At 41.2% G+C, this 22,646-nt stretch overlaps 1 protein-coding gene across 3 annotated transcripts in view; it reads left to right on the top strand.

Moving 5' to 3' along the window:
* POLR1D (RNA polymerase I and III subunit D) overlaps positions 1-17,619 on the top strand; it is a 31,866-nt gene extending 14,247 nt beyond the window's left edge. The window contains exons 2-4 of one of the 3 annotated variants that reach the window (XM_074958905.1): positions 9,660-9,734; positions 16,205-16,527; positions 16,927-17,619. In XM_074958905.1, coding sequence (XP_074815006.1) covers positions 9,660-9,734; positions 16,205-16,478 — 349 coding nt within the window. In that variant the 3' untranslated portion in view covers positions 16,479-16,527; positions 16,927-17,619. The remainder of the gene's footprint in view (positions 1-9,659; positions 9,735-16,204; positions 16,528-16,926) is intronic. The other 2 variants (XM_074958913.1, XM_074958898.1) reach the window with 2 other exon arrangements.
* Positions 17,620-22,646: the final 5,027 nt, after the last annotated feature.

Raw genomic sequence — 22,646 nt, forward strand, 5'->3', positions numbered from 1 at the left:
TATACTTAAATCCTCAAACCACACTGCTTCTGCAAAGCCTTTCAATAATGAATCCCCAAAGAAAAAAGTGGTGTGTGTGTGTATATATATATATATACAATGTGTATTTTATATAAATAAATATATCTGCAATTTTTAAAAAATAGACCTTTTGCTCCACTAGCGTATTTGTCTGTCTGATGTAGATCATAAACCTTTTGTGGCAGGAACTTTTTTTCCTCAGTGTATCATGTAGCCAAAGAGCACGAAATAAATAAATAATAAATACTAGTGACTGATTCTGAAGACCTGACTAGGGAATTTCATGTCAGAGAGTTGCTTGGTGGAAATGATTATAATGTGGTAAAATGTTTCTGTGATAGTTGGATGGAAGTGGGCTGAAACATCTTTAATCTTGGGAAACCACATTTTTGGTGCATTCCAAGGCCACAATGTAGCCACGCTCTGACATATATTCTAACTGGATGTATTTAGCAGCAAGATCAAACTTTTTCCATTATTAAACAGACCAGTGCAAACGGACATCTTGACTGAAGAGATTAAAACAATATTTGTAGAAAATTCTTTATAAAATGAAATAAACAAAGAAAGGAAAGTCAACCCTGGCAGCTGAAAATATATGGAGGTAAAAAATTCCTTTTTTTTTTTTTTTTTTTTTTTACAAACATGTTCTAAAGGGAACCAGTAAAGACGTACTGTAGGACAGAAACAAACTGATACCCCAACCGGTGACGTTTTGTACCAGCAGGTTCTTATCACAATGGTCAGCATATCTTGATCAGCAGACATGAATTATTATGTAGCTGAATAAAATGTTCTCATTAGATGCTGAAAACCTGTTTAAACAAGTATACTGCAAATGGGTGCATGACTGGGCACTATGATGATAAAACCACTAGTGTTGTGCTTGCAAATTTAAACAATATAAATGGTAATAAGCCATTGGACTTGGATGGTTTATACCTCAGAATAATAAGATACGTCTGTGTGAGGATGTAGCAAACAAGTTAGCCTATATGTTCAGTCAGTCTGGTACCACATCAGAGGATTGGAGGGTGGTTTATATTACCCATCTATTGTTTTTCTATTAACGTGAACCAAAGGCCTATAAAACTAGTTAGTCAACTCATTTTTACCTTAGACTAAAATTAACTAGTCTAAAGAGCAGACTAGTTTTTGGCTCAAGGTTGAAGGTACAGGAATTATAAATAGTAAGTTACATAGTTTTACAAAGTATAGATAACATTTTGTAATATGAGTATGGCTGTTGACAAAGTGCTATGATGTTGTCAAGGAACCACATAAATGCATCAGTCTTAGGTCTAGTCTACACTACATGGTTAAGCTGATGCAAAGCAGCTTACATCAATTTATCTGTGTATGTATCTACGCTCAAATTGGTCTCCCACCACTGTAAGCGACCCATTATGCTGACATAGTAATATCACCTCCCCGAGCAGCATAGAGCCACAGTCAATTTATTTTACTCCTGGGGGGAATTCGGTGCCACTGCGTATATGCAGAATTCATGTCCCCCACATATTAATTTGCTTCCCCGCAGAAAAATGACTTTCTGACAGGGAAGCTGCAAGAGCAGCCACGCACCACTTCCTAGCTGCGCAGGTACATCGTTTCAGGCACCCAGAGCAACCGGCGGAGAGGTAAATCATCGCAGGGCTGGGAACACCCCAGCCTGTGGCTCCTAGCCTGAGCCAGGATCAGCTGCTAGTCCAAGCTGGGCTAGAGGCAGGAGAGGATGGGAATTCCTCTTCCCCTACAAGGAGTGGCTGGGGCTGTGTCAGACCCACGCATCTGGACCTCCCATACTCAGACACCCCGGCCAAGCCTCACCCCGTACACCCAGAACCCCCTTAGCCCTCCATACCCAAACCCCACCCCACTGAACTTCAGCCCCTGCATTTGGAGCCCCCCCGCCTCCAGACCCCCTGCCTCCAGACCCCCACCCCTGCACCCAGACCACCCCCCACTGAGCTCCCTGCACTCAAGCCCCCACCTGATGAGCCCCACCCCCCTGCAGCACCCTGAGCCCCCACATCCAGATCCCTACACCACTGACTCCCAACTAGCTGCACCCAGACCCCCACCCCACCAAGCCCCACTCCCCCAGTACCCAACCCCCCTGCTGAGACCCCCATGCCCAGACCTCTCCACTGAACCCCAACCACTTTCACCTGGAAGCCACTGCAGAGTCCCATTGCCCCTGCACCTGGAACCCCCTACCCCCAAAGAGCATCTGTGCATCCAAATCCCCCCACACCTAGACCCCCGGCTCGCCACTGAGCTGCCTGCACCCAGATTGTCCCACACAGAATCCTTTCACCCCGCACCTGGATCCCCCCACACTGAGCCCCTCCACACTTGGATCCTGCCTTGTTGAGCCTACCTGCCCCACACCTGGTGCACCTGGCACAGAAGGGCAGGGCCCTAGGGTGTTTCTGGGGCAGGTCCAGGCCTTGTGCTGTGTCAGGATCGGGTACAGCCTCACCACTGAGTCTATGTCCCAGGGTTGCGGGTAGAGAGGCTGCAGGGTGATCTCCCACCTTCGTGCTCCCCACAGCCATGCTGGAGCCTCTCTGCATTTATTTATTGACGAATAAAACTTTCGGAATTTTGAATTTTCTGGTGCAGAATGCCCTCAGGAATAGTATTTAGGTCAACACAGTGAGTGTGTAGACACTGCGTTAATTATGTTGACACGATCTGTCCTCCAGCAGCTGTCCCACTGTGCCCCACACTGACCGCTCTGGTCACCATTGTGAATTCCACTGTCTAGGGGTCATGGAGACCAGACGGTCCTCTTTCCCTTTAAAGCCCTGCTAATTTTTGAAATTCCTTTTCCTGATTTCCTGGCTTGGTGAACACACCCAACAGCTCTCCATTGTTGAATGCAGCTGCCCAGTTCGCTGTGCTGGTTACAAGCTCCAGACGTGCTCCTGGCTGGAGCAGACAAGAGATATTGGATCTCCTGGGCTTGTGTGGGATAACAGGCTGTTCAGGCACAGCTATGGACCAGCTGTAGAAATGTCGACATCTACAAGCAGATTGCTCAGGAGACGCAGGAGAAGGGCTATGACAGGGACCAGCGGCAGTGTCAAGTGAATAACAAGGAGCTGCAGCAGGCCTACCAGAAGGCGGGGGGCCAAGCTGCAGACCTACTATTTTTACAAAGAGCTGTATGCCATGCTCAGCGGAGACCCCAGCACCACCCCCAGCAGCCCCGTGGATACCTCCATGGAGCCCAAATCACAAGCCCCTGCTGTGTACACTGAGGAAGGGAGGAGGAGATGGTGGATGAGGAAGAGGTGTATGGGGGACAGGCAACCTGTGGATCCAGCTGTGCAGTGAGCCAGGATCTGTTTTTGACTCCACCACAGTCCTGCCAGTCAAGCATGGTGGGGGTAAGGGATCTCATGTAAGTGTGTAGATAAATTGTCAGTAATAGGGATGGCACCCCCAAAGAGGCAGAACACATCTTTTGACTTTACTCGTGCTAGAAGAGGTAGTAGTACAACCAAGAGAGAGAGAGTTGGTATCTGCTTTTTGTTCCTCTCCAGAGCTAGGTCGGGGGTGGGAGGGATGTGGTGCAGTTTATTTACGTACACAGAGATGTCCCTTAAATCCTCCTGAGAGATCTTGATGAAACTTTCATGGAGGTACTCTGCAGTCCTCCCCTGAACATTTCTAGGGAGGGCTGCCTTTCTTTCTCTGAAGTAGGACACTTTCCCATGCCACTCAGCAATGTCAGCCAGCACTGTTGCAGTACACAGGCTAGTAGCATATGTGCCCAGGCAGCTTCAGGACACCAACAGCAGCTGTGCTCTCAGTGCCTTTGTTACCCTCAGGATTAAGGTATCCGGTAAAATCACCGTGGCCTGTGGAAAACAGTGCCAGTATTCAGTGCCATTGCTCTCTACAACTAGAATCACGCAACCGAGCAGTTCTCTCCTCATTTCCCCAACCCCAGGTGGGCAGGCCATATTCACTGTGGCAAGTGTAGTGAATGGCACCGTGCACAAGCAGTCCACACCAAAAGCAAGAATGTAGTGCATAAAGCTTTAGGGGAGCAAGGGAAGTGAGATCAGCATCTTAATTTTTTCTTTCTATAGTAAATACACTGACAGTGATACTACTGTGTGTTTTATCTGCAGCTGCTGCCACTGCAGCGGCCTTCAGGGTCTCCCCCTCCACACCCGTGGAATGCCAGACAAGGAGGAGAAAGAAGAGGATTCAGGGGGACCTGTTTGAGATCCTGCAAGCCAGTACTGCATCAGACAGTGAGCACAGGGCTGGAGGATGAACATTGCAGACAGCCTGGAGAATGAAAGAGTGGAGAGGAGAGAGTCCAATAAGTCCCAGTAGGAAAAGGAGAGGGAGATGCACCAGGACATAATGGGCCTTCTCAGGCAGCACACGTGTGCTTCAGACTCCGGTGGACCTGCAGGTTCAACAATCGCATGCTCAGCTCCCTCTGCAGCCCACCGAGAACTCAATATCAGGATCTCCCTAACATTCCCTGTGGCATCAGGGGTCGCTGCACTATCCCTACCACTCCACTCTGCAGGACCTTAAAGACAATCACAGCTTCACATACCTGTACAGACCTCTGAAAGCCATGGTTGGTGTATGTGTAGCTGAAATGGACATGAATGTTCTTTCCCTTTCATAAGTTCTGTTCTCTTAATTTATTACGTTGTATTAAGTTTTTTAGTGTACAGTAGAATCTCAGAGTTAGAACACCTCAGGAATAATGGTTGTTTGTAACTTTGAAATGTTCGTAACTCTGAACAAAACGTTATGGTTCTTCTTCCAAAAGTTTACAATTGAACATTGATTTAATACAGCTTTGAAACTTTACTATGCAGAAGACAAATGCTGCTTTTACCCATCTTAATTTAAATGAAACAAACGCAGAAGCAGTTTCTTTACCATGTCAAATCTTTTTTTAAACTTTCCCTTTATTTTTTTAGTAATTTACATTTAACAGAGTACTGTGCTGTATTTGCTGCTATCTATCTATCTATCTATCTATCTATCTATCTACCTCTGTTGCTGTGTGATAACGTACTTCTGGTTCCAAATGATGTGGTGTTTACTGGTCAGTCCGTAACGCTGAGGTTCTACTGTATTTGTTTTAAATAACACAGGGTTTTATTTTGCACTGATTTTACTACAGAATAAAATCCTATCTGGAACATTATTCATCTTTATTAGTTTATTAGCTGCCAAGTGCTCAGAAGTTCTGAAAGCAACTAATTACTTGTTACTGCACAATGTCACACAACTCAGGATCATTCACACATGCAATAGATACATTGACAGTGTTCTATTTCTCTATGTACAGCAATCATCACATGATTCTTGCCAAGCCACCAAACACTAGGGCCATGTAGAGCACACTACAATAACACCCACTATTCTGGCTCACTGTTAAAATGGTCTTTCAAAGCCTCCTTGAGTTGTATAGCTCGGCATTGAGCTCTTCTAATGACCCTTGTATCTTGCTGTTCAGATTCAGCAGACAACCACTCCACCTCCATCACGGCAGAAACTTTTCCCCCTTTGCTTCACATACGTTACGCATGACACAGCGGGCAGCTATAACCATTGGGATATTTTTCTCACTAAGGTCCAATCTTGCGAGTCAACAATGCCACTGACTCTTCAAACAACCAAAAGACGTTCAGCTCTCATTCTGCACCTGCTGAGCAAGTCCTTGAATCATTCTTTTGTGCTGTCAAGGTGGCTGGTGTACGGCTTTATGGAACAAGGGGTAGGCTGGATCATGATTGACATTAAGCTTTTGACTTAAATCTACATGACCAGTGGCATTTCAGAGTCACTGAAATAGTCACCACAGTGTCCCCCATCCTGTAAGTGTGGCCTACACGTTCTTTGTTCCCAGATGTATTACATTTACATATAGCCATATTAAAAATTCATACTGTTTGCATGCTTACCAAGTGATCCAGAGTGCTCTGAAGCAGTGACCGGTCCTCTTCATTATTTGCCACTCCCCAATCTTTGTGTCATCTGTAAACTTTCAGTGATGATTTTGTTTTCTTCTAGGCCATTTTTCAAAATGTTAAATAGTATAAGGCAAAGAACCAATTCCTGCGGGACCCTGCTAGGAACACACCCGTTCGATGATGTTTCGCCATTTAAGATTATATTTTGAGACCTATCAATTAGCCAGTTTTAATCCATTTAACAGGTGCTGTGTTAATTTTACATTGTTACAGTTTTTTAATCAAAATGTCATGTAGTACCAAGCCAAATTACCTGTATCAATCAAACTTGTAATCTCATTTAAAAAAAAAATACCAAGTTAGTTTGACTGGATCAATTCTCCATAAACCCATGTTGATTAGCATTAATTATATTACCCTCCTTTAATTCTTTATTCATTCGGTCCTGTACCTGCCACTCCATTATCTTACCTGGAATCAATGTCAGGCTGATATGCCTATAATTACCCAGGTCATCCCACTTACCCTTTTTAAAAATTGGCACAACATTAGCTTTTTTCCAGTCTTCTGGAACTTCCCCAGTGCTCCAAGACTTAATGAAAATCAACATTAATGGTCCAGCAAGCTCCTCTGCCAGTGCTTGTAAAACTATTGGATGCAAATTATGTGGATCTGCTCATTTAAATGTCTAACTTTAGTAGCTTCTATTTAACATCCTCTGGAGAGACTAGTGGAATTGGAACTGTGTTAGCACCATATGATGAGACCATTTCATCTGTTTGTTCCCCCATTATACAGAACAGAAATATTTATTGAACGCACTTCTGTCTTTTCTGCATTATTATTGATAATTCTGTCATTTCCATCTAGTACTGGACCAATACCATTTTCAGGATTCTTTTTGTTTTTCATATATTTTTAAAACTTACCATCCTTAGCACTGCTGGCCATAGATTTCTCATTGTGTCCATTTGCTTCCCTTATCAATTTTCTGCAGTTCCTAACTTCTGATGTATATTCATTACTATCAATTTCCCCTTTCTTCCATTTGTTAGGTATATTTTATTTTTTAGAGTTGCCTTCACATCCCCTCTAAACCAGGTTGTTTTTTTAACCAGTACGTCCTTCTTTCTCAATTGTGGCAGTGTGACTTTTGGGACATTTTAGTAAGGTGTTCTTAAACAATTCCCCATTACCATTCACGTTTTTTATTATGGTTTTCCTTCCAGATGATTTGATTTATAATTGTTTCAGCTTTGTGAAATTAGCCCTATTCAAATTCCAAATATATGTATTACTGCTCTGGACTTTATTTTATTTGCACATTATAAATGTGATCAAGTCATGATCACTTGTACCTAAGCTACCATTAATTTTTAGTTTAGTGATCAGTCCCTCTTTATCTGTCAAGATGAGATCTAATATAGAATTCCCCTGTGTTGGATGCAACACCCAAGTTAGAAAATTATCATCCGTAGTATTTAGAAATTCCCAGGATGTTCTAATACCAGCAGCATGAGATCTCCACATGTCATTCAAATTGAAGTCCCCCATGATCTCACAGCTTTTTTCCCCTACACATTATAGATAGGTGTATAAGGAGGCGGTCATCCTGTTCCCTAGTGTGATTTCGTAGTTTTTAGCAGACACTAATACCCCATCTTTTGCTTTATTGGTTAGGACCCTGATCCATAAGCATCCAATATAATTTTCTTCCGAGTTATTAGTGACTTGGAAAGAGGTAATGCATATTTGACATAGAGTGCTGCGTGCCTTCATCTTTTGCCCACTTGATCCTTCCTAAATAGGTTATAACCAATGATTTTTTTCACATTCCAATAATGTAAGTCATCCCCACCACATTTCAGTAATACCATCTAGATTGTATTTATCCTCATAAATGAGCGATTCGAATTCCTTGTTTGTTACCCAGGCTCCTAATGTTGTTGTATAGGCAATTAAATAATTTCTTCTTTTTATGTTTTTTGGTTCCTTGATTAATTTTGTTCTGAATATCTCGATTTTGTGCTGATTGCTCAGATCTTCCCTTTTTTTACCTTCCCCTTTTGATATTAGTTTAACACCTTCCTGACTACTCTACCCATCCTGACCCAGAAGAAATTGGTTCCCCTTCTACTGATGTTGAGGCCATCCAAACTATACAGTCCCTTCTCCTCACAGAAGGTGGACCAATGTTCCACAAAACCCAAAGATACCACGAAGCTAGCTATTCATTTCTGTCTTCCTTTTTTTGTGGGACAGGAAGGATCTCAGAGAAAATCTCTTGGACAGTCTTCCTCTTCAGCATACTTCAGAGTTCCATCAAGTCTTCTATTACCAGTGAGATTAATTAATGCCAATATGAATCAACACTAATTGATCCTTGCCTACCTATTATTCGTGACATCTGGTGTTTGTGCTCTGGGAAGGCAGCACACTGTCCTGTTGTCTTCCTGATCCTTGCAGAATGTTCTTTTGAGTCTTCTGAGTATTGACTCTCCAATAAGGATATTTTGTCTTCCTTGGATGGTTGGAAAGCTCTTTGCGGGCAAGCTTGATTTTCTTACAGGTTGGGCCAAGCTGGCATCTACTTGTCTTCCCCTTACAGCTCTCTGTTCTGTTGGGCCTGCTGGATCATGAGAGATATCTTGCATAGTTTCCATGTTGAAGACCTGGTATTGATTTGAAACTTCTAGCTGTGTGGAATTCCTCCTGGTTCTCTTCTCTCTGGTGGCGATAGCCTGCCTATTTTTCTCTGTCTAGAGCCATGTAGATTGCCACCATGACCTCTTGCCTGTAGTGGTTACGAACTGCCAAGCTTTCGTTCTGAATTTCTCTCTCTCCAGTTCCTTTGTGGCGAGCTCCATTCTTCCTTGAACCTGAGGTAATGGTGTTTCCCAACCCTTGCTGTGTATGATCTCCTCAGCTTCTCTGATTCTCAGTAACATCTCAACTTGCACCTCCAATCCAAGAATCATTTCCTCCAGCACAGTCAACAACTTACACTTCATGTGCAGGACAGGAAAGCGAGCCGAGGGGTTTTTTTCATCGACGTAGATAATCCACCTCTTTGAGAGGTGGTAACTAGGTTGAAGGAAGAATTCTTCCGTCAACCTAGCTGTGCCTACAGTAGGGGGTTTGTGTTGTGAAATTTCACAGCCCTGAATGATGTAGCTAGATTGACCTAAGTTTTAGGTATACACCAGGCCTTAAGAGTAGATGAGGCCACTGAGAGAAGTCTCTAAACGGAAGAATTCATAAGTTGGTGATAAGCACTGTTGTTTTCCAGTTATGTCCTAGAGCAGACTGTATTTGTAGACTAGTAAAACTTGTTGTTTACTCTAAAATTTGAAATAAATAATGTAAGTGATGTGTCTTAAGTTTCTTTAATGACTGGTGGCTTTTAATATGAGCAGATGTAAAGTGACGCGTTTTGTAGCTGCTGTTGACTTCCTGTTTTTGTCTTGTTGGGTAAAGATTTGGACTATGACAGTGAAAGGGAAATGATGACTAGTTGCTACCTCTTCCATTTGAATTGCTACCTTACACAAATTGGTGGCATTGTCACTTCAACATATGAGCCAACTTTTCTGTACTTGCAAGAGTTTAGTTTTTTTCTTAAATGGTCTATAAATCTGTTTTTAATATTTTTTTCCCCCTTTTCATATCTAGAAAGGCAGTAGAAGAGCTTCTTAAAGAGGCAAAACGTGGGAAAACCAGAGCTGAAACCATGGGAGCTATGGGTTGGTAAGTTCTGATACAAATTAAATTAAAAAAATGTACCATACCTTTAAAATATAAATGGAATGAAAAAAAAGACACTAAGCAGTGTCAAAAAAAATTAAACCATATAAACTTAACATATGACAGAGCTTTTATCTCCAACTTTTAGTTTTTAATAGCATAACATTAAAACATTTATTTTCTTGACTTTACAAATAGTTTTCTCCAAACATGATAGCAGGAGATGCAAAAACTTTAACTCCACTGACTAGGGTGGAAACTGAAGAAATTTCTGCCTGAGTGAAGATTGCCATACCAAGCATTTACAGAATATACCAGTTGGAGAGCAAGTGGCACTTTTTGTAGTAGCAAGTCCTTATCACAATAGTCACTGTATCAAATTTCAGTCAAGATATTTATGAGCCTGGGACATATTTGATAGTTAGTTTCAACATAGATGTAATTGCATGTTGGCCAGTAAACATTCATATCCAACTCAGGTTGGATTTTTTTTGTTTAGATTAAAAATACTAATGTCATAACAAAGAAACTTTATGACAAATATTTTTAATATAAATTGTTCTTTTGAAGTAAATTTCTGTTTAAAGTACAATAGTCTGTAAACTCAAAGTAAAATATACTTTTGGAAAGTGGTTTTTTTCCTTCAGATTTTTAATGTAATCTTAAATAAAATCCACGGGATTTTAATTGCCCTTCAATTAATCTTAATGGAAAGAAAACTAAAATTGTTGATACTTTTAGTATGCATTATGTCAACTATTAAAAGCATTATTTTGGAATAAAAAGCAGTATTTTAATTCTCATAGTTATTCCTTCAAAGTGTACCTGCACATCGTATTGTAATACAATAAATACAGTGATTTGATCAGAGGTATAGTTTATCTGTCTCAAATTGATTTTGATGTCTTTGATATCAGGCACTCTTAAACAAATTTAAGACTGTTCACACATCCAGATTGCACCAGTTTAGTGAGACCAGTTTCTAACCGGTTTAAATCCATTTGTAGACAAGACAGCTCTGACTCTCGCAAATGGAAGCTATACACCCTGAGTAATGGTATGATCACAACACCAGCAGGCTTCTCATGTGATTTGTTTTTAAAGTAGCTGCAAATGGGTTAAAGTACAGTGGTAACTTGCTTAAAAGAATCATTCTTTTCACATCGGTTTGGTCTAGACTTAAAAGTTACAACTACATAGCAATGTCAGTTGGGTGTGAAAAACCTCACCCCTGAGAGATGTAGCTATGCTGACCTAACCCCTGGTGTAGACACTGCTAGGTCAATGGGAGAACCCCTCCTATCAGCATAGGTAGTGTCTACGCTGAAGCGATACAAACAATGCAACTGCAGTTTTGCTGCTATAGCATTTTTAGTGTAGACATACCCCTAGTCTTAGACCTGGTGTACTCACAGGGATTTGTATCAATTTAACTATTTCGGTTAGAAGTGTGATTTTTTTATTCCAAAATAGTAATGGGGATGCAGTTATATTGGTATAAAGGTGATTCTAACTGCATCCCCATCTGTTTCTAAACCATTGTAGGCCTGGTTTACACTTAAAACTTACATCAACATAGCTACGGTGCTCAGGGGTATGAAAAATCCACTCCCTTGAGCACTGTAGATGCACTGTAGACGCAGCTAGGTCAATGGAAGAATACTTCTCTTGACCTAGCTACCTTCACTCAGGGAGGTGGAATTCCAACAGTGACAGAAAAACCTTCCATCACTATAGTCTGTGCCTACATTAGAGTTACAGTGGCATAGCTACGGTGCCATAGCTCTGTTGCTAGAACGCCTGTAGTGTAGACATATCATAGTCAAAGAGGTATGAAAACTCTGTGTAGACAAACCCTTAGTTTTGAGCAAAATCTGTACAGCTGGATGTGCTACAAGAGAACAGTTGGGGAAGGGGCATAATGAAGAAAAAGATAATTTTGTGCCTGTACTTCTAAAGTGCAATCTTAAATAATTCCTGGTCTGTGTCTATATACTATTTTCTATTCAATACTAAATAGAAATCCTTAGCCAGAAGCATTGTAGGATACCAAAATTGGGGCTAAAACAGGAATGTTTTGAGAGCATCCCTGTTGTTCTTTGTTTTGATTGCTGCTTGTCTCTATATTTGACTATGTCCCTATCCTATTTCTCCTTTCTAAGTTCAGGCCTACGGTTGCGGTGAAAAAGTGTTCCTGTGCTCCACATAGAAATGCAATACACAGGGTGCGTGTTGCTAAGTCAGTGATTAGAATGTCATGGCCCAGTATCTTAATCAGTTTTACAACAGGAAGCACCACCATGTTCTGGAATGCAGTGCTACTCTTCATCTGCAGTTGTCTGGCAGATATTAGATTGAAAAGGAAGGTGGCTCATTGCTTATTAGGATGTGTAGCAGTTGGACTACAAATATTAAAATGCCATTAAGCTTTTGACTTAAACCCACAAGACCAGAGGCATGATTTTTGTTCCTATTATGAAGGTATCACAGCATCCTTGTGTTTAAGGTAACTTATTTTTAGATTTATAAAATATGCATTCATTTTAGCCTCTGGGAACGTATACAATATGTTTTTAAAAACACAATACTTTTTAAAAACATACAACCACATTGATATTGTGGAGTAAAAGTGGTGTAATAGACTGTAAATCAGGCGCACTTAATTATATGATCACATACATTCCCCCACGTACCATAGAACCCGTACTTTATGCATACTTCACTTTGAAACTTGAATGTTCTTTAATATTTTTAATTTCCTAGGGTTTTTTAAAATGAAAAACAATAAGCACAAATTCCATTCTGTGGAACTGTTTGCTAGTCAGCAGTAAAATTCTTTGTCTTGCACAAAATGCATATTTGCTGTCTTGCATCATTTGAAATCAAAGATATGATTTCCATCGTCTTCTGTGGATCAGACCTTCAATAAGGCAAGGGCTAAAAGAGTACATTTTACTTAGTGAGGCAAGGCTCTTGCCTCATAAGGCTTGTCTACCCTAAAGAAACATTCTAAAATTTTTCCCACCATTGCTAACACTTGGTGAAGTCCACCAGTGAGTAATACGGATCACTCCCAAACTTTATTTTTCACAATACAACTGTGTACATGCTACCCATCTTTATAAAAATGCTTTTGAGGTGTTCCTGGAATTATTTATTATTTCCTTCCATCCAGAAAGCCATAATCCTTAGTTAGGAGTCCAGTTTAGTTACACACCTAGTATAGAAGGGGAGAAAAAATAACACTGACATTTACAATGCCTCTTAAAAATAAGCTAAAATAGCTCTTTGTAGATATAAAAATGTCTTGACTTTAGTATCCAGTGGTCTTGAAACTTTCTGGTGCTAGAAGAATCATTTCTTTCCATTTCATTTCTAGAGATGGAATAGTACTTCCATCTTTAGTTTTGTAGCATTGTCATAAGGTATCCAGACCAGGAAAGATACTGGTCCAGGAATATTACTGTCAGCCTCCAATGTAATTTTGGGGAGATAGAGAATTGCACTTTTGAGGGAGATAAGGAGACACTAAAAATTTGAGACTGTTTGAAGTAGAGGTTTAGAATATTGCAATACATGAGGGAGATTGCAGGTGAGGTGGTCAAAAGTAGAATGTAATATGGGTATCGCCACCACGTGAGAATAAAATAAATGTATCAACATCTGGTGGTGAAATGCAAAAAATCTTTTATTTGTGTAACTATGGAATAAACTGCCTTAAATTTGCACATCTGACCATTTCCCGTGCATACTGCCCACTAATCCATCTTTTCTGTCCTACTTTAGCAGTCCAAACTGTTCATATTCAAACTACCACCATTTAAAAAAATAAAAAGTGTGTACTTCAAATGCTTTATTTTCCCTCTCTTCAGTATCTTAGCATGACAGAAGCCTGGACTGGATCAAGAAAGAGCAGGGAATGCTGTCTTGAAGATGATGATTTGCTCTGTTTACTCCTAGATCACTAAAACCTAAAGATTGATATCTCACTGTAATGGGTTATTTTATCCCTGTGCTGCTAAGCTCTGAGGGCTCACTTCATGCCAGCACAGACCCCAATCCATGACACCTGTTTCACCTGGATTGCAACCCTGCTTCAGCTTCTTTCTGATCTTGAGGCTGATGAATCCCTCCCATCAGGTTTCCTCCACAGAGGACTGTTCCCTTCATTCTCAGTGTTGTGCAGGCAGCAACTGCACCATCAAAAACAAACAGTTAAACAAGATGCTGTTTATTTAAGGGGATTGTTTTATAAAGGCAGGGACTGTCTTGCTTCGTACTGTGCCATGCACATCAGTGCTAAAACAGTACATTTGCTTAAAAATAATAATAAAAAGCAAGCACAAACAGACAAATGCAAAGCATTTAAAGTTTTTATCTGGGCACAGGCTGCAAAAAGCTGCCCTAATACTCTAAGAAGCTTAAGGTACAAAGGTTTAAAGCTGATGGTAAGTTTTCTGACATGTTGGAAAAAATTCTGAGCTTTATCATTCAGGCCTAGCCTTGTCAGCTATCGTAGCTTGTCCTTCCAGTCTGTGCGAATGCTTCCATAAAGTCTTCTCTTTCCAGAAGCTGTCTGGCTGTTTTATACAGAAGAAAGGCTCTTTATAAAGGAAAACACACAACCACCCCAGCCCCACTCTTGAAAGCTTATGTTATCTGCCCAAACTTGTTCTTTGTTTACTTCTCTTTCTGTCCTTTGGCTTATTCCCCATCCTCTCAGGAAGGCTGGTTAACTCAATCCAAATCTCTTTGAACATGTCTGATCTTGGTCCTCATTCCCACCTGCATTGAGAAGCCATTGAGTCGGGACAGAAGTATGTTTCACACAACAAAGCAAATGCATACTGTTCTGTGTTGTTCAATACTTCTGAATTTATCTTATGTCCCAGCATATCTATCAAAACATTCCCTGACTGTTAGGAGTTTGAAACTCCATGTTCTCATTCATCTGGACTTGTGCGGCTGAAAGATCCCAGATTTACATGCAACTAAAATGATCTATTCTGTAAAGCACAGGAAACAGATGTTGTGGCATAACTCTTTCATTGGCACTCTTCTGGAATGACCTGCATAATTCCCTTGAGGCTTTACTTCAAGAGTAATTATCCATTAACTCTTACCAATCAAACATTTATATCACCACATATCATCATGTATTCTAGATCTATATAAATTTTTTAAATACTGAAATGAAACCGGCATTGGAGTGAAGCTTGACAACTGTTTAGCAGTGCTATGCAAATTCCTGTGGAACATGAATGAATACTGTATCCAGTTGAAATTAAGGGAAGATGCTAGATGTGCAAAACGGAGCTGCACAGTAATAATCTCCCCTGTACATTGGGGTTTAATAGCCCTAATTTCCCAGAAGTAGCTATAGGCTCTGAATGACCGCAAATGATCAGGATGTATTTCTTATATTTCATACAAAACACTCTGCCTTCAACAGCACTCTGATCCTTAACATGATTCTGGGTCATACGTTGAGAATTAGAGGACAGAGTGCCACCTACTGAATCAACACTTCGGATTTGTAGAGAAATTTTTTGAAGGTTTTTCAACCTGCACATGAACTCTAAACAAAGAAAGAGAAAAATGTCAGTGCAGCTCACAAGGGTAAAAGAAATCTTCAGAAACTTTTACAGCAGAAAAAAAAAATCTAAATCAGATAATGAACAATCTGTTTTATTCAGTGCATGTGTTAGTAGATGACACGTGTAGGGAATAAAAGATTGTAAAGAGTTAATCCTAGCAAGAGGAATGAAATAAGTGCAAAATATTTAGTTAATAAAACTAGCGGATAAAAAGAAAAATTGGTATGTGCTAGAGACTACGAGATGAGCTGCTACATAACAAAGATTAGAAACATAAAAGGGAAAAAAGGGGATTGGTATCTTGGGTTTTTTGAAAAATAAACTTTTCTTTTTGAAAGACATTTCCCAAATCTAAAGTTAAACACTTTAATAGCCTATCTATTTTATTACTATAACTGCTTGATGTTCCTAATGCAAAAATGCCTTTTACTTTCTACATTTCTCAATTCATTAAATAAACTACACTGAATATGCAAAACATGATCTTGCAGCCCTTTCTCCTCAGACTTGGAATATATATTATTCAAAAATCAGATAATTTAAGCAGTGACAAATAATTTCTAATATGAACTATGCAAGTCCACATATGTAGAATGTAACATAAGCTTCAGTCTCCACATCTTTTTTCTCTAATCTGTATTTCCTCCCTATTAAAGTAACACAACCATTCTGCTTCCAGCCTTAAGACTAAGATAAAAGGGGAATGGGAACATCCTGAATGTCTTTTTCTGTACTCACAGTTTACACTAGGTGGCATGCAAGGAAAGCCAAAACCACAAACTTGAATCTCTCTAAAAATTGTGGGGAATTCTCATGTGGAACTTTTATATTTATGTTAAGATGTTGTTTTATGATTACTTTGAAATGTCTTTACAGGATGAAGTGCCCTCTTGCAGGTACAAATAAAAGATTTCTTATTAATACTATTAAGAACACGTTACCCTCCCAAAAAGAGCAAGACCAAGAACATGAACAGGAGGAGGAGGACAGTAAACCACCTGAGCCAAGTGAGAGCAGGAAAGAAGAAAAACCAAAGAAACATAGAACTTATCCTTACACACCCAGCTTTCAGGCCAGAAGAAGAGTCAGCTATTCTCCTCCTAGGTACCGGAACAGGAGCCGGCACACAAAGGATAAGTACGAAAAGTGACCAAACAAACAGAGAAGGTGATGAATACATGCTGTTAGAAGCCAAGAATGTAATTAAACCTTGGACTGTGGGGATGTTTGTTAGTCTTTTAAAAAGAAGATCTTGTTCAATACAGATCTCTTAGCTTTTGTGAGAAATAATCTTGGAGTGGTTTTATAGGACTTTATTTGGGGCTCCTTAAGAGAAAATAAAGTACAACATTAATTTGTTGATTAGTTTAGAACTACGTACTTCTCCCTTTTTCTCCCCCTCCCTAATTAAACTTAGGGACTTGCTCTCAGTGGGTGTTGCAAGTTAATATATTTCATTGTTCAGTATGACTCTTTTAGTCAGTTTACTTTTTTGGAATTTAATGTAAGTAAATGTGTATTTACATGCAAAATTAATGGTAACTTTAATGCTAAACTCAGTTAAAAAAACTTCATTTGTGTTGATGTTAATTTTGCAGGATAGATCAGATCTGAAGAAAGGAAGACTTGAGCACTCCTAGCCCACATGTACACTTTCTGTAGCTCGTAAGAGGTCAATATCTATCTACTGAAAGAACTGCTGACTTCTATAGATAATTTCTTTAGTGTTAAGAATAAATTTAAAATGGGCAATGTTAGCTTTAATACCTAGGAGGAATTATATGGAATATGTAATATGATTCACCTGTTCTCATATGTTCTACAAACTGATCAGAAGTGATGACGAATATTAGCAGTAATAAACTATAGATGCAACACTTCTGTCCGTATTTAGACTTTCCTCTTCAGAGGAAGTAGTGTGAAAAACATAGAGACAGTGCTTTGAAAACAACCTCAGCAGCTAACATTACCATGTCTCTATCCAGGCCTGTGAATTTTACAATTAGATATAATACTAGAGTCACAGAGCAAGGATTAAAAAATTGTTTTTTAACCACTGATGTAATAACGTTCAATGCCTGTATGACAGTTTTGTAGTGGTAGAATTCTAAAATTCATAAATGTAATTACACATCAATATACTCTGTATGTCTTCATTCTCTGTGTTCTGATTACTTGTTTTGTGAAACATTTGGGATTTAAATATCCTCAGACATAACTATTTGAATGAGCATATGGCTTAGTTTTTGTTTCAAGTGAGTTGAGAATAAATCTGAAACCTGTTAACCGAGGATGCATCATGTATCATCTGTAAACTTGGGGAAAGTGAACATTTAAAATTGCTTGATTCTAACTTTAGAATAAACCGAAACATGATAGCTTAAAAATACTCTTGCATAAGAGGACTCAGTCTTTTTAAAAGGCTTCCTTAAAGGGACTTTGCCAGATTTCATGGGCCACAATATATAATTAACTTTCAACAATATTCATTTTTCATTAAATTTAAAATAACATAAATTATACTGTAAATACAAGTCATGAATATTACCATATGAATTCTGCTAAGTATATCTGCCAGTGCTTTAAATAAGGGTTCATTTCAGAAATGTATTAAATTAGGACTCTGTCATACCAAAGAGGAAATGTAGAAGTAAAAAATAAGAGTTATGCCTACATTTTTTTTTTTTCCCACTTCAGAATTGCAAAATTCAGTGGTGGAGAGGGGGAATGGCTCTGAGCTGCTGCCAGAGACCAGGCCATGTGGGCCCCCTAACAGTGAGCATGGACCCCAACCCCTCCAGGGAAGTGGTCTTGAGCACACCCCTCACAGGTTTCTGAAAAACAAAATGGGGAGAAAAACCCTTCCTATTTCTTCCCACAGTGAGGCTCACTGTTCTGCTGTGGGGGCAGTGAAGATGGGAAGAGAACTCTGTGAGCAATGGTAGCAAAGGATCTTGGCTTTGGTAGCTAGACTCAGGGAAAGGGAGTGGGAAGGGTTGTTTGTTTGAGGGGGAAATTGGGAGGGATTGTAAGTTAGTAGTTCTGGGCTTCTGACAATAGGTTATCAGTTTTGTCTCTTATCTTTTTCTAGATTGTAAGCTCTGCAAGTAAAGAACTGTTTGTTTGTACAGTGCCTAAAACAGTGGAGCCCCACTCCTGGGCACGCCTCCTAGGTTTGACCAAAATGTCCATCTTTCCTAGGAGGCAGTGCTTCTGGTCTGATGAGGTACTCTTCCAGATGGGATTCCTTTTGCGTGTGCGCGTTGACTCTGGCAGACTAGGTGCCAGCTCATGCCAAGGCCTCTAGGTCTCACTGAACACTGACAAATGCGTAGCTGGAAACCAGTCTGGCTCATCTCCGTATTAGCATTGTTAAAATAGGTGTTAAGTTTATAAGTAGGGCCTTACAAAATTCACGACCATGAAAAATGCATCATGGACTGTGAAATCTGGCTATAGTAGGGAGGTCGCAGTATTCTCATCCTTACTTCTGCACTGCCTTCAGAGCTGGGTGGCCAGAGAGCGGTGGCTGCTGGGTGGGTGCCCAGCTCTGAAGGCAGCACCACTGCCAGCAGAAGTGAAGGTGGCCTGGTATGGGGGGGGGAGGGGGGGAAGAGTCATGACTTTTGAGGGGGGGCAGAGCTGGCCTTATGGTCCCTTTTCGGTTGGGACCCGCATGGTTACAACATTGAAATTTTAGATTTAAATATCTGAAACTGAAATTTAAGATTTTTAAAATCCTATGATCGTGAAATTTACTAAAATGGACAGTGAATTTGGTGGGGCCCTATTTATAAGAATGTGTTTAGGCTTGATGAAATGCTTGTAGGATGTTCCATGTATTGATCTCATTTATAACATCTATAACATCTCCCATGGTATAAAATTATGGTGAGTGTTTGCATTGTAAACCTCTGTAACTGTGTAACTCCCCAAATAGGAAAGAAGCATTTATTAATGTAAAGTACTCGTCTTGTACACAAGAAGGCCTATTGAAACCAAATGAGGCACTGTGAAACATCAAAGGACGAAGACTGTTGATTGGCTCTCCACACCCATGAAAAGGAGACAGGCACAAACACTTGTCCCATGAGTTTGAACTCTGGGGGAATGGAATAAAAATCCCTGACCAGAAGGAAGTGTATCTCTATGCTCCTTGGAATTTGGAGTGGGCAATATTTCTAAGCATAAGCAAGGGATCCCCAAGCTGCTTGGCTTGGATTAGCTCTAAAGGACATAGAAAACTTGCACATCACAGCAGTTTTTGTTAACTTTTGAAACCAAATACTGTAACTCATTTGTGTGTATGTTTACCTGCTTCAACCTTGTAAATAGCTCTTATTTTTTTCTTAGTTAATAAATCTTTAGTTTATTATAGGATTGGCTATACGTGTTACCTTTGGTGTGAGTTTTAAGGTGAAATTGACCTAGGGTAAGTGACTGGTCCATTGGGACTGGGAGTCACCTGAATATTGTTGTGATTTTTGGTGTAAGGGACCATCTGTCAAAGGCAAGTTTGCCTGGGTGGCAAGAGACCAGAGTACCCAAGGGGACTGTCTGTGACTCCATGCTTAGGCTGCTATAGTGCTTGAGGAGTTCATGTTTGTTACTTAGTTGGTGAAATCTAAGCATAGAGCTCACAATCAGTTTAGGGTTTGTGCCCTGCTTCTTGACAGTCTGCCCTGAGGCTGGCATTCACTCACACTTGTGAGCTACTCAAGACAGCTTGACATGCATGTCTCTACCTTTTCTGTTTTTTCTCTTCCCTCCCCCCCCCTTCTTTTTATCTCTGTCTGTCTAGGTTCTCATAATGATATCCATCTGAGCACATCCCAAGAGAACCAAATTCATAAGAAATATGCTAGTGGTCTAATTTTGCTCCCTACTTCCCCTATGGTTGTTGGGGCTATGCAGCTTTAAAGAAAATAACAAAAAAAAAAAAAAAAAAAAAGCCCTATTGATTTTTTTCTTTATCTTCTGCCTCTTTCTCCTCCTGTTCCTTGCTGAGTTTAGTTGCAACTGTGAGAAAGGTTCATTGAACAAAGTGAGTTTTATACTTTATTCTGAAGGCCGTGAGTTTTGTGGTCACTCCCCTTCTCTGGTAATGAGTTCCAAAGCCTTGTTTCTCATGACCTTCAGCTTCTGAGTTCCCAAGGAACAAAGTTGTTGGATAGTTTTCTATAATGTCATGGGCCAATTCCATAGAGGGACTTGATAAAATTAACAAACCTTGACTTTTACCCATTATTCTGTGAGTAGCCAGTTAGTACTAAACAGAACATTGGCTGCTGCCTTCTGAACTAATTGAAGATTTCATGATTTGGGGTGCTTGTCCCTAATAGGGTGAGTTGTAGTAGTCCAGCTGTGTGGTCCTGAAGGCATGGATCTCTGTAGCTAGATCTGTGTTCCCTAGGCTAGGAGTGACATAGTCCCAGGTGGTCTGCTATGGGTGGAGTTAGTGAGGGTGCATGGCGGGATTGCCCTCCTTCAAACTGTATAAATTGGCAGAGTGGCAACCAGCAGTGGCTCAGGGTCAAAGGAGCTCAATGCCCCTGGTGGGCAGCAGAAGGTGAAGCAGAGCCACCAGGTGGTGGGCAGAGGAGGAGAAGGGGCCGACTCCAAGAGGTGGTGGTTTCCAGGGCAGCTGAAGGGTTTACTGCTATAAGCAGAGCTGCCAGGCACCTCTTGTTCGGGCCACCTGCCCTGTCATGGGGCCACAGAGCTTGGCTGGGAGGGGTGAAAGGGCCTGGCCCTGGCTTCCATCCTTGGGAGGGGGAGGGGCCTGCAGAGAGGCGCTGGCTGAGGGGCTTGCACTGTCCCAAGCCTGCACCTGCCACAATGCCAGGGAATGCAACACTGCCCCCCACCTTGACAATAAGGCTGCTAGCACCCCAAATACCCTTCTCAGTACACCCACACCCCTCCAGTACTCCCTAGCTGTATCTCCTCTCCCCTCAGCAGTGTCCTCTATTTGGGAACTTGAATATGGTAACCCTATGGCCATTCCCGCTTTGCCGCATCCTGTGTTCTGGGGCTATTAGGCCCCCTGGAGTATCAGCCCTGCAGACCCCCCCAGGTATCGGGCTTGGCCTTGCCCCTCTGTTTCTGCCTGGAGTTTACAATGCCGTGATCAGGACCATCAAGGTAACAGCTGGGCCCAGCCTGAGTGCCTGCCTCTGCCCAGCATTGGCGGCCCTCAAGCCCTTTCCTAATTCCCATAGAGTGGGTGTCTGTGAGGCAGCCAGAGTGCTGGGTGGGTGACAGGAGGGGCTGTCAGGTGACGAGTTCAAGGCCCTCAGTGGGCTGCTGAGGTGAAGGCTGTCGGTGGGGGCTGGCTGTGGCACCTGCCAGGCCTCTTTGCCCTCTTGCTGTCCCTGGTCCCTGCTGCGACAAGATGGCTGCACATGCCCACGGGGACCTTCTCCCTGACAGGTGTGTGTTAATAGTGGGGCACAATGCCTATTGAAGCTGCACAGGTGCGCCTCAGGGAAAAAAGTTTGGGAACCCCTGACCAATGTTACCCTCCCACCAACGTTTTGTTACATTTTGCCCTCTTCTACCCCACCCTTCTTTTCTTCCTCCTTCCTCAAATCCTTCTAGTCTAGACATTAGATGTTAGGCATCTGAAGCCAGTAGTACTACTGTACCCTGTTGGGACAACACACCAGCCTGTTTTGAGGAGAAGGTAAAACTGACCAGATCAAGGATATGTACATAGGATGCAGTGATAGGGCCTAAAATAGTCCCTCAGACAATTCTTCAACAAAGGTGAAAAAGGAAGGGGGGAAAGTATTATTTTGGGTCTCTTCGAGCAGCCACTATACTGAGTGGTGCTGTGCTTCCAATTTACTAAGTCTCCCATGGGAGGGATACTTTTGGCTGGTAGCCACTTCAGAGAAACTCTCATCATGGGACCATGCAATTGTTTCCTGGTAGCAGAACAGGCAGACGACTCTTTCCTGTGCCTCTGCTTCTCCATACGCAATGATCTCTGTGTGCTGGTGGGAGCCATAATGTGGTAGTACACTTTTGCACTTCTCCTTAGAGGATATTGAAGCGCTTTACAAATGCTAATTTTGCTTCATAGACTCTGTGAGCTCACTAAGGAAGAGAGAGAGAATTATTTCAGCTGCCCATGAAAGACAGCTTCCTCTTGGTTGGAAAGTGGTAGCTGGTTAACAGTTTACATGGCAACACTATAACATTCTGAAACAGCAAGGGCAAATCGGGTGAAGAGAACAATAACTATCATAGTTTCCTGTATTCCCTGTCTTAAAAGCATTATTCTCTCATGTTATAGGGACATGTTTCAGTCCCA

The sequence above is a fragment of the Natator depressus genome, chromosome 1, assembly GCF_965152275.1.
Source record: "Natator depressus isolate rNatDep1 chromosome 1, rNatDep2.hap1, whole genome shotgun sequence".
Taxonomy (NCBI): domain Eukaryota; kingdom Metazoa; phylum Chordata; order Testudines; family Cheloniidae; genus Natator; species Natator depressus.